The sequence below is a fragment of the Sebastes fasciatus genome, chromosome 9, assembly GCF_043250625.1.
Source record: "Sebastes fasciatus isolate fSebFas1 chromosome 9, fSebFas1.pri, whole genome shotgun sequence".
Lineage (NCBI taxonomy): Eukaryota > Metazoa > Chordata > Actinopteri > Perciformes > Sebastidae > Sebastes > Sebastes fasciatus.
The window spans coordinates 19077785-19089921 of record NC_133803.1 but is presented as its reverse complement, the minus strand read 5'-3'; the positions used below and the strand labels follow the sequence as shown (position 1 = coordinate 19089921).

General features: G+C 42.5%; 1 protein-coding gene across 2 annotated transcripts in view; it reads left to right on the top strand.

Moving 5' to 3' along the window:
• mcu (mitochondrial calcium uniporter) overlaps nt 1-12137 on the top strand; it is a 65277-nt gene that overhangs the window by 25201 nt on the left and 27939 nt on the right. The window contains exon 2 of one of the 2 annotated variants that reach the window (XM_074646486.1): nt 3777-3887. In XM_074646486.1, coding sequence (XP_074502587.1) covers nt 3777-3887 — 111 coding nt within the window. Of the gene's footprint in view, nt 1-3773; nt 3888-12137 lie in introns of both variants that reach the window. The other variant, XM_074646485.1, reaches the window with a different exon arrangement.

Genomic DNA, 12137 nt, shown 5'->3' with positions numbered 1-12137 from the left:
GAGAGCACGATCTGCTCCCCGTTCAAACAGAACGGACTTGATTGTTCAGAACAGGTAGCACAGGTTTATACTGTTTCCCACAGTCTGTAGAAACAGTGAGAGGTTATTTCGGTTCGTGGTCTAGCATTAATAATCTTAAATTATTGTCAAATCTCTGAAATGTATTACAGAATATTGATTTTAATATACCATGTAATCCTGCAAAAAAAACAGGATTTGATAAACAACATGACATACAGAATTAGTAGATATCATTATGTGATTTCTTCATAATGTTTATTTTGTACACCTTAGGCTCACAGTTATTGCACGATAAGTAAAACCTGCAGTTGTTTTTGTGAACGGGAGTTTATTGACCCATTCAGCCATATTATTCTGTAACTGTATTGCCGCAGCTTGAATCTGCTTTCAGAATGAAAATGAGTGAGTTTGGTTGCTTGGCAGAGACTTGACATGAGTAAATATCCCACGTCACATCGTCAACAATTCGACAAATGCTGTTCCTCCTCCGCAGTAGCAGACCGGAGGAGACTCTCTTGGCAGTTCATTGACACTTTTTATAGTCGCTGGAGTCTTGAACACAGGCCCCTCCTATTACATGATGCCTGACTTGGCATAGATAAGGAGGAGGCAATAATCCTGCTGCAACATGCTATCTTAGTACCACGGTCCACTGCCTATCTATCTAATGTTGAGGTGGACACCCTGTTTAAGAGCTCCAGTTTGCGTTAGAAAGTCAAACACAATAATGAACAATGGAGAGTCCGTTTCATTTATAGTCCTTTTCAAGAATTAATCCTGCTTGTTTGCAGAGCTGGAGGCAAAAAATGTCATCCGAGCTGCTGGTTATCACAGCACCTCTCCAGGGTAGCTAATGTTCAAGCTTGACTGGTGCTGAACCTTTACAGGCCTGCCTGCTGAGAATCACACTTTGGAGAGAAACTCCAGACCTAATTTACCCAACGTGTGCTTTGTGTAAAGATATATTCATAACTGCTACTCCTGGCAAAAACTCAAAACGGGCATAATAGCTCCGTCCTTTCTTGTCAAATGTAATTAACCAAGGCTGAAAAGTCGTTAAAAGAGAGGTAATTGTGTGTGTAATAACATGTAGAGAGAGAGAGAGAGAGCGGGTATTAAGCTGACATTCGTAGATTGGAGCTCTGATAGCGGAAAGGACACACAGCTGATATGTCATTAGACAATTACTGCCATACTACGGTCTTCTCCTGCCAGCCTTCTTATTATAGGCTGTGTCAAGTGATTACTATTGATTTAATTAATGTATAGCTTACATTTACTGGCAGCGTGGTGGCTTAGCTGTTAGCTCGGTCACGTCAAAGCTGGAATCCACCCAACACATGGGGCCTGTCTGTGTGGATGTTCCACCCTACATCTTTGTAAGGGGGTTTCCTGCCAAAAACATGCAGGTTTGTTGATTCTAAGTCGCTTGTAGTTGTGAATATGTATGTCAATATGATTGACTAGTGACCTGTCCTGGGTGTACAGAGCCTCTTTGGCCAATGCATGCTGGGATAGGCTTCAGCCTCCTGTAGCCCTGAACAGGAGAAGCGGTGTAAAGAATGGACTGATGGAAGGATAGCTGATGTTTAGAAACAATTTATGAAGCAATTCACTCGCTTTATTTGAAGGAATAATTCGACATTTTGGGAAATATGGCTTTCTTGCTGAGTTTTAGGTGAGAAGATTAATGGTCGTGTCTAGAAGGTATCTTTCATGAGACTCTCTGCCTGACGACCTATATAACACTGACGACCTGTCAATAACACTGACACCAAAACATCCACTGCTGCTGTTGTAATTATAATTCTTACAGTCTTTAATTGCACAAACTTTTTTAAATATCATCTGTCACAACATAAATCCTACATGCTGTACATACAGTATATAGACATATATACATGTACATACTGCACATATACACGCAGTCCATGTTTATCCATTCAGTATTTATTTCTTTGCACTATTTGTATTGTTTACACTTAAAGAACACTTGACTTGAATATAGACGTTTTTATTTTATTCTTAATTTATTGTTTGTCATTGGTGCTTTATATTTATATATATATATATATATATATATATATATATATATATACACACACTTATTTTTTCCACTACATGTGTATTTAACAGCCCTGTCTATTCCTCACCTTTATTTGTCCAGCTTTGTTGTTGTTGGCCCTACTTGTTAATTCTATTTCTGTGTAAATACGCTTAGAGAGCTGCATAAAACCGAAGTCAAATTCAAATAAAAACTGATTATGATCTGACATTCAGCATACAGAAATAAGAGTGAGTGATATCTGTCCTTGCATTTAACTCTCAGCAAGGAAGCTGATAAGAGTATTTCTCAAAATGTCAATCTATTTATATACATTATACATTTAATCACAATGTCACGCAAAACATGATTAAATAATCTTCTCCTGTTTGTAAACACTGGTGCAAGGAGATCTATATTTCCAATTATGAACAGTATACAAATACACAATATGCAGTTTTTTTTTTTTAGAAAAACTAATTAGGACAAACTCTCCAATTATGTGATTTCAGCTCAAACATGGTCAGAAAAACTAAGTGGTTAAAAGCACTCTGTGTAAAAGTTTTATTTCAATGAAAAAAATCAATTTTTGCCTGTTTTATTGTTCACACCGGTTTGTCTTCCACACATTTTCAAACTCAGTTTAGCACGTCATGTTTAGGATCTAACTAAAACAGGTCTTAACCATTTCATTTTTGACAGCCTTGTCTCTTTAAGTGTGCCGTGGATGGTTTTGAGAATGTAATCATGTCTGACCTTTCGGGTTGTTATTGCTTACCGCAGAACGCCCGGGAGCAGGTTTGTGGAGTGTTAAAGTACTGAGCGGCTTGTATTATAAAAGTGTTTGTGATCAGACCCCCCCCAGAGGCTAAACAAGTCCACATACATGAAGTCTAATATGAGTGGTTTATGGGCTGCACTAGTTGTTGTTCAGCGTGCGTAGTCAAGGTGCTCTCAGTGTTTTATAATGGGAGAGTATCCCACTTTATCTCCATCTTATCTTTCCTCAGTGCTGCTGGGAGGCAGGGAACATCCGAGTGCATATACACTAACGTGAAGGTGAAAGTATTTTAGTCATCCCAGTGTACCGTGCCCCGCTGTCATACACCTGCCTACACACACACAAACACACACACACAAACACAAACACAGCTGAAAATCTCTACTGCAACAACCTCACGAATGCTCACATCCAGAAACATCAAAGCAACCATATTTTGTGCTTTTCCTCTCGTTCTGATAACAGTCGGGTTGTAATCAACCTAATTGATAGATGGTGAATAAATAAATCACTGCTAATCCTGGTTTAGGTGTGGAGCAGCTGCAGGCCGGTCAGCTCTTTCATCTCTGATTGACGGTCACAGCGGCAGAGGCTGCCTCCCCCCAGCGTACAAAACAAGTTTCTCACGATAGCTCGACTGTCTTGCTCGCTCGGCTCCGACCGCACGGTGTGTTTGAATTGCAGCAAAAGAAAAAGGGAAATTGCCCCAGCCTGTGACGGGAATAGAAAGTAAAACTACCACTTTCACGCGTCATTATTTTAAGCCTCTTTTTAGCTCATTGCAACGTCCTGTAGCTCCTGATGGTGGCTGTTGTGAAAATAGCATGAGGTTTAGTATTTTCCATTTATATTGTGATCATCCCAAACACTTTGTTTCCACTTTACCGTGATGCTCCCCCCCAACTTATTTGTGTCTGTTTCCTTCAGCAGGAGGTACTGTCTGCTCCTTTCAACTGTCAGACTGTCAGGAGAGCACATGGCCTACGGTCTGCAGCCCACTCCACACTCTTCACCCAGCCTCCCACTGCCCTGCCTGCACAGGTTAGTGTGTCTGCATACATGTGTGTGTGTGTTATAAAGGAATTGGAAATGACATTATTGATTACCGTGCCATTCAGCCTCTAGAGCAAATCCATATTTATTAAAGCTAGTATGTTTCTGCTTCACTGATGTGGACAGCGCATCAATCCAGAGCTTCTTATTGACAGCAGCTAGCATCAGTGTCGTCAGCACTATCGGACGCCTTCATCACTCATTTAAAAAGTCAGAACATTGTTGTGTCATCATTTCCGATTGTTTTAGATGTATCAATATTGGCCAATTGGATATTGGCAGTTAGTCTGAGAAGCTGCCAACTAAGAATTTCAGAAGCCTTGTGACCTTTTTAAATGCTGAAAGATTGAAATTTCACTCTGTGCTAAACCCCACATTCAGCACAAGTATTCTCTGTTGGCAGCCTCAGTGTGGATGCATTTTTGGATTGATATCAACTACTAAAACACCTGTCATCCAAATCCCAATAATCCTTCACCACTTGTACGCGTTTTTTTTTTGACTATAGTAGTAATCTGTTGTTGTTTCTATTACTTTCCATTTACCAGTGATTAGCATGCGAGGCCTATTTAGGGGAGAATCCTTTGAAGGTTGGCGAGGTCGCTGGACGGCAGCCGTTTAATAAAGCCATTACCAGAACAAATCTATTTAAATGTATTCAAAAATCCACCCGTTCAAAGCAGCCTCTCCACTGGGGGTGTCGTTACTTTGATTCACTGTTGACATGAAGCGCCGTACGCCGCCACATGAAGCTGGCTTCCCATCAAACCTTAATACGGTCTGCAAATCAACTCTTTGACAAGTATGTATTTGGATATGTATCTGCAAATGCAATGTGACATGTAACAATGGAGAACAAGCTGTTTCAGTGACATGTGGCTGTGGTGGCGTGGAAGCAAACCACCAGGTCATTTAGCCACAGCACTGCTGTGCATGTGACACAGAAATAGTTGTGTGTGCATGAGAAAACATATTGCAAATAATGATTAGTGCCACATGGGAGGATTTCTTTTTTTTATTATTTTTTTTATTTACATCAATACAGTTGAATTAGTCACATAACTTATGCAGATGTTTGATACACCTGCCTCTGCCTGCTACGAATGGGGCTTTCAAATTTAAATTTGTTATCTGACAAAAATAATGGATGAGTCTGTGTTATTGTGTGCTTGTCTCTTTCTGGGCCCAGTGGCATGACATCAATGTCAAATTCATATCTTTCTCAGTCATAAATTTGATTGAATATTGCCATCTGTTTTTGGATCACATGGTGGTACAAATCCAGCAAGCGTTTGAGTTGTCTCTGCACACTGGCAAGGTCCATTTTAGCAGCCTTTCTGGGGCTTTTGATCACATCACATCTTTTTCATCAGCAGATGAGCAATTTTGTTTTCAAGATTCAAAGACTTATTTGTCACATTCTCATATTTTCAACATGTGTAGTGAAATGCACGTTTGGCGTACGCTATAGTATGTGCTAAAAGGCTAATGTGTAACAATTAATAATTAGAACAGTAGTAAAAAATAAGGATCAGAAAATTACAAATGTATGTAATATATGTATTAAAATGTTAAAGTACATATTTTCAGTACATCAATGTAAAATATACATATGTCACATTTGTAGGCAAACTATATTAAAATATATATATTTTTATTATTTGGCATGGAATTGTCAATGTTCAAATTTCCACTTCTTCTGAGCACTTGAGGAACCTGTTTTTGACTACTTTTTCCAAGGTGAAGAATGACCTTTGAAACTCAAGTTTTAAGCCAACATGACTATGAAGTCCTTAAAGGTCCGGTGTGTAGGATTTGGTGGCATCTAGTAGTGTGGTTGCTGCAACCAACTGAGTCCCCCTCCGCTCACTCCTCCATTTCCAAGACTGCAGTAATGTGAGCCGCTGAGTGCAAAACCGTGGTTCGTCTCACTCAGGGGACATCCATACCATAATAACTCTACTTTAGGAGCAATGCAAGTCAGACGGCAGCTGGCGGTACCACAGTTTTGCACTCTGCAGCTCACGTTACCGCAGTTTCACAAGCGTGTCGGAGAACTACGGTGGCCTTCAGGTAACGTAGAAACATGAAAGGCTCTCTCTAGAGCCAGTGTTTGATTTGTCCGTTCTGCGCTACTTTAGACATGGCGGAGCAACATTGCGGACTCCATGAAGAGGACCCGCTCCCTATGTAGATATGAAGGGCTCATTCTATGGTAACGAAAACACAGCGATTCTTAGTTTCAGGTGATTATACACTAATGAAAACATAGTCATGAATATTCCATTTCTGCTAATAGATCCCCCAAAATGCTACACACTGTTCTTGTTAAATACTCAGAAATGGACATTTTTAAATCTACAATTCCCTGACAACCTCTCACCTGCTGAAGATGATCATGTGATATGATCGAGTGTCAACAGAACAACTAAATGAACCTTGTTTTATCAGCTGTTAGAGTATACTTAAAGTGAGTGTGCACATGCATGTTAGAGTCTGCATGTGTTTATGTGTACTTTACTCGGTTCCTACATGGTATCTCTTGAGGATTAGTAAAACACTGTTCTCAGCGCAAGGTGTCATATCAGTGACCCTCCAGTAGAACATGACGGCCAGACATATAGGATCTGGCAGGAAGACGACTCAGCGCCGACACTTTGTCCTTCGTCTCGTCTCCAACTTGGCTTGGTCAACTCTTTGCACTTGGTATTCCTGCGAGTACGGTCCAGCTAGAATCCAATAAAGCAGACGCATTATGTTAAAAAGATCACCTGAAGGTTAAGTGTGTATATTTTTCACCAGGAAATGCGCTCGGCCCACCGCCGGGCTTTGCACGGGATGAAAATGTGATGATGAGAACAGGATATTTGTTCCTTGAGTGCTTGCGATCCTTTGGCTGTGGATGGCAGTGCATTAGCTCATCTCCTTTTCTTTCTGTACACGCCTGGGTGTGTGTGTGTTTGTGTGTTTGTGTGGTTACGCTCACCGGAGTGAGTGTGTGTTTAGTGTGCTTTGTTTGTGTTGGTGCATGCGTATTAATGTGTCATTGGACTGTATGAAATGGAGAAGGCAGGCATTGGGTTTGCACAAGGGGGGGTTGTACAGTGTAAAATGAGCGGCGGCTTCCCTCGGACTGTGTTTACATTTTACTGCGGCAGGCCGCTCGGCGAGGCATTGGGGGAAGGTGAATGGCGAATGAGAAGAGAGGAAATGTATACATTACTTACGCCGCTGTGTTGGGAAGTCAAAACATGAGCTGTGGTGGGTTATCCTAGCAAGGCCTTGTTCACAACGGGGGTGAAACAACAGAGAAGAGAGGGAGCTATAGTCAATAGTCCCGAGTGTCCCTCTCCCTGCCTCGTAGCCTCCAGAGGGAGAGCTGTTTGTTCAGAGGGCAGAGGAGGGAGGAGACGCGGGATGCTCAGCAGGGAGTGTTTGCCTTGCCAGGGCTTGTTGTTTCTGCTAGGTAGGGCTGAGGATGATATTGTCATAACTGCAGCAGGAGGAGGGCACATCAGCAAAACCGCGACAGCGTACAGAATGAAAATCAGGTTGCATAGATTTGTTAGCCTTGCAAACACATTCTGCTATTTGTGTACTGCATTGTTTTCAGTCAACACTTCTTTTTTACCCATTTTTTTTTCATATCATTGACATCCCTCTGCCTCGTTCCTGCATTGCTGCAGTACAGGCACTTGTCTCCTACTTGGCAAAGCCAGCGCTCCCTTCCTCCCTATCCCTCCTCCCTCTATTGCTCCTTGGCATCCATCAGTTTAGCTGCAGCTTCCCATGAGGCCTGATGGGTCACGGCTACACACACACACACACACACTCACAGAGCCATTCTCAGCAGCACTATTCATGCATGGACCTCTCGACCCATCTGCGACTCGGCTCCCTACAGATGGGAGCCGAGGCAATTTGGAGAAGTTGTCAAATGTCACGCCGACACATGAATGGAGAAGTCTGAAATGAGGAGTCGTTGGTTCCTCTCTGGGAACTGGCCAATTCTTTGCAATTCATGTTACTCAATGTGTAATGGAACGCAAGAATACATTGCAGGGTGCATTGGTGGAAGGTAAGATAGATGGAAAAGGAGTGGTATAAGGCGTAGGGCAGGGGGAGGTGGTGTTGCGACTGCAGTCTGCAGAGCTCTTGTCCCACCTGACAGGCACTTTGAACTTGTTCCCAGACTCATGTGCTCACCAAGCCTGTCTATGTCAGTAGCAGCTCTCCTTTCCTTGAGAAAGCATCTGCCCTGTCTTGCAATGTTCCTCCTGAAGGCAGAGAAGACATTGATCAGTAAAAAAACAACAACATTGTTCAGTCAGTTCAAGTGTATATTGCTCTTTCCTCTCTCTTTGTGGGGCGATTTTTGTCAGTAATCTACACTGACTTTGGGCAATCACACATTTTCTGGTCTCTGGCGGGTGGGTGTATAGCTCAGTAGCAGAATGAGCCGTTTTACGTAGATAGCTCAATGGGCACACTTGGTGAGGAGTTGGGAAATGGCCAATTACTGAAAACAATGGCTGCTGTTTGCTCCAGGAGGCAGGTGTGTTATGAAGAGAGCCATGGAAACAGTCCGTCGCTCTATTTAAATGATACATTGAACTGCCCGAGCAGAAGCAGCTGACACTCTTTTCTGTTTCCTTAAAGTTCCCTTTAACTTTGTTTTTAGAGGGTATCTCTCTTTCTCTTTCTCTCTGTGTGTGTGTGTGTGTGTGTGTGTGTGTGTGTGTGTGTGTGTGTGTGTGTGTGTGTGTGTGTGTGTGTGTGTGTGTGTGTGTGTGTGTGTGTGTGTGTGTGTGTGTGTGTGTGTGTGTGTGCGTGCACGATTTCATCACTTCCTCTCTTTTTATGGCTAGAGTCAGCGAGAGTGTGTGCCATATCGTCCATTTACTCTGATTGACTATAAACTTAGGAGCTGCTTGTCCAAACTTGTAGCTCATCACACAGCCAGTGTCTTTATTTTGTATATGTATTTTTAGTTGTATAATGTCACCAAGGAGATTTCGGAGGAAAAACAATGTAGAAAAGTAATAAAGGCTTTGCTCAAGTTGTCCACGCTCTCAGCAGTTCATATAGCCACTCTTAACAATCATTCTTCTTTTATAGGGTCATATAACACCGTGGCTTTTCCCAGTTTTCATTCGTTAACCAGAGATTTCATTTCACTCTCCTGTGAGTGGAAGGGGAGGAGTGGGGTGAGAAACGTGAGTGGAAGATACTGTGTGCAATTTCAGTCAAAAACTCACTCCTTCTCTGAGTCATAACTCTTTTACACACCGATATGATACACATATTTTTAGATTCAGTGTGACTTCCCGAGGATATCATTATCTCCGTCTATCACGAATATATTTCCATAAATCTGCTCAGAAAGCGTAGGGAAAAAAAGACGCTTCTTATAACTCTAGACCTTGCCTGAGAATCATCACGTTTTTATGTTTTCTTCAGTATCAAAGTAATCCAGAGACAGCTGGCTGTATAGCCATGTGCAGATTGCAAAGAGGAACTGCCAATTGCTAGTTAAGGGGACTCTTAATGGTGCCAATTTTCCAAAATGTGGCAAAATAAAAAGGCTTTAAAAACCAGGGCTCAAGTTGTAGCCCACAGCGAAATCACTCACTCCGTGGCAATATTGTACTTCCTGTTAACATCCAAGGAGGGTGAAAAGAGGAGAGGTCATGCGTCGTCAACGCGTCATATCTTTGGGATACAAAACATGCGCAGTAAAATTGGTCTGCACTCGCCGAAATTGAGCCAATGGCAACGCATGACCACACCTCCAGTTACACTGCGCATGTGTTATACCCCAAGACCCCAAGACCGGTGTCTCAGCCTCTTTCAATAGGCCTAGTTTACATCCTTAAAGCCCCCAAACTTTAGCAGCTGTAGTTCCATAACTTAAAACATGGTTAGTCCCCAAATAGAAGTAAGAAAAAGAATAGAAATAGGTGTGACAACATTAATATATAAACTTTTTTCATGTTACACCATCAATATACACCGATCAGCCATAACATTAAATACATTATGACCACTGACAGTTGAAGTGAATAGCATTGATTATCTTGTTATAATGGCACCTGGCAGTGGGTGGGATGTAATTTATTAGGCAGCAAGTGAACATTTTGTCCTTGAAGTTGATTTGTTGGAAGCAGAAAAAATGAGCAAGCGTAAGGATGTGAGCGACTTTGACAAGGGCCAAATTGTGATGGCTAGACAACTGGGTCAGAGCATCTCCAAAAGTGCAGCTCCTGTGGGATGTTCCCGGTCTGCAGTGGTCAGGAGGACCTACCAAAAGTGGTCCAAGGAAGGAAAACCGGTGAACCAGCGACAGGGTCAGACCCAAGGCTCATTGATGCATGTGGGGAGCGAAGGCTGGCCCGTGTTGTCCGATCCAATAGAAGAGCTACTGTAGCTCAAATTGCTGAAAAAGTTAATGCTGGTTCTGATAGAAAGGTGTCAGAACACACAGTGCATCGCAGTTTGTTGCGTATGGGGCTGCGTAGCCGCAGACCGGTCAGGGTGCTGCCCAAGCTGTCCTAATGTTCTGGCTGATCAGTGTATATTTTTTTACATTACTAAAGCTTAGAATTAACATTGCACGGCAGCTGGATTCTCGTGATGTCACAAGATCACGCAAGAATCAAATCAAATGTCACACAAAAATCTGTCTTGGCAGGCTTCAAGTAATGCGTTTGTGTCCAGCAAGCCAGACAATGGACCAATTATTCGACGGTTTGGAGCAAGTGATGTAGTATTAATAGCATGAGAGTTCGTTCAGTGCGAACGGGAGGGCTGGTGGATGGGTCAAACAAACACAAGACTTTTAACCAGGAGACAGGTGTTCGTGTCCCGTGTGAAACTAAAAGTAACGTTGACTTATTTTGTCATTTCAGTCCTAAGTCATGTGACTTCTCAGTCCCGTGAGTCGTTAGTCACGTGACAAGTTAATATTGACAGCTCTTCGAGTCACGGAGTCACTAGTCAGTGAAGTTAACGTCAACCACCCTAAGCAACCCTAACCAAGTGGTTGTGTTGCCAAAATCTAACTTCCTGTGAAAACAGAAGTTTATTTTGAAAGGACACTTGGTATGTAACAAGCTTATATTTACACGCCGTCCCTGGTCCGTCCCCAGTCCATCCAAATGTAACGCCAGAGGGGTTCCCCGTGCATCGGTCTCCGATGCTGAGAGGCGCTGACCAAGCGGCGGTATTCGATGAGTTGGGAGTGAGAATGCATTGCCTAAAGAGGTTAAGTGTTGCAATAGCGTCAGTTATATCACAACTGGAGAGCATTTCTTCATTGGAAGAAGAGCAAAGAACGGCACTGAAGGTGATGTTTTTGGTCTTCAGTTAGTTTTGTTTTGTTAGTTTGATTGACAGATGGTTCATCCAATCACCTGCCAAGTGCTTTTTGGAAGGGCCTGCCCTTTTCCAAACAGTCTCCAATGACGGCTTCTCAGACGGTTCTGTGAAAGAAACCGTCTGACAGATTCAGGTTAGCTCAGAATGCCTCATCCACATTGTTCATATATTCCTCCTCATCCATTCATATACAGTACAGGGGGGCACATTTGTCTTTTCAGACCTGATTTAGACTGACTGTTCTTGTTTCTCTGGGGCTTAACTGCACCTTTGAAAGGAGACTGTAAACCTAATTGGCTGTAAGTATAATCATGCACTATCCAGGGTTGGAAATTAGCACCAGCCACCCGCCAAATGCTGGTAAAATATGCAAGTGGCTGCTAGATTTGCTTCACTCAGCCGCCAAAAAAACAATGGTAATCTATATCGTGGCTGATGGATTATATTTTGGAATCCACCTACCATAGTGGCAGGTGGACAAAAAAGTAAATTTCCAACCCTGGCCCTTATTACACACAAGCATCTGAGTTGCAAAACACTTTCTTTCCCTTCCTGACCCCAGAAATGTTTTCATCAGAAACCAGCCTCTTTTATATGATTCATAATTTAAAGTGACAGAAGAGAAATTTGCCAATCCCTCAAAAAAACCTACAGCCCTCTCTATTTGACCTGCTCCTCACTGGCAGTGTTGTGTCTCATGAATATACAGTAGAGGGCTCGTATGTAAAGGTGTGTACAGCTTATCTCAAAGGCTCAAGCAGGGGCTAATAATCGAAGCTGTTAAACTAACAAAAGATTGATTGGGACTTTGCCTGCTTGTGCTGAAGGCCTCTCCTGATTGTTCTGCACAGTCCTGACTCT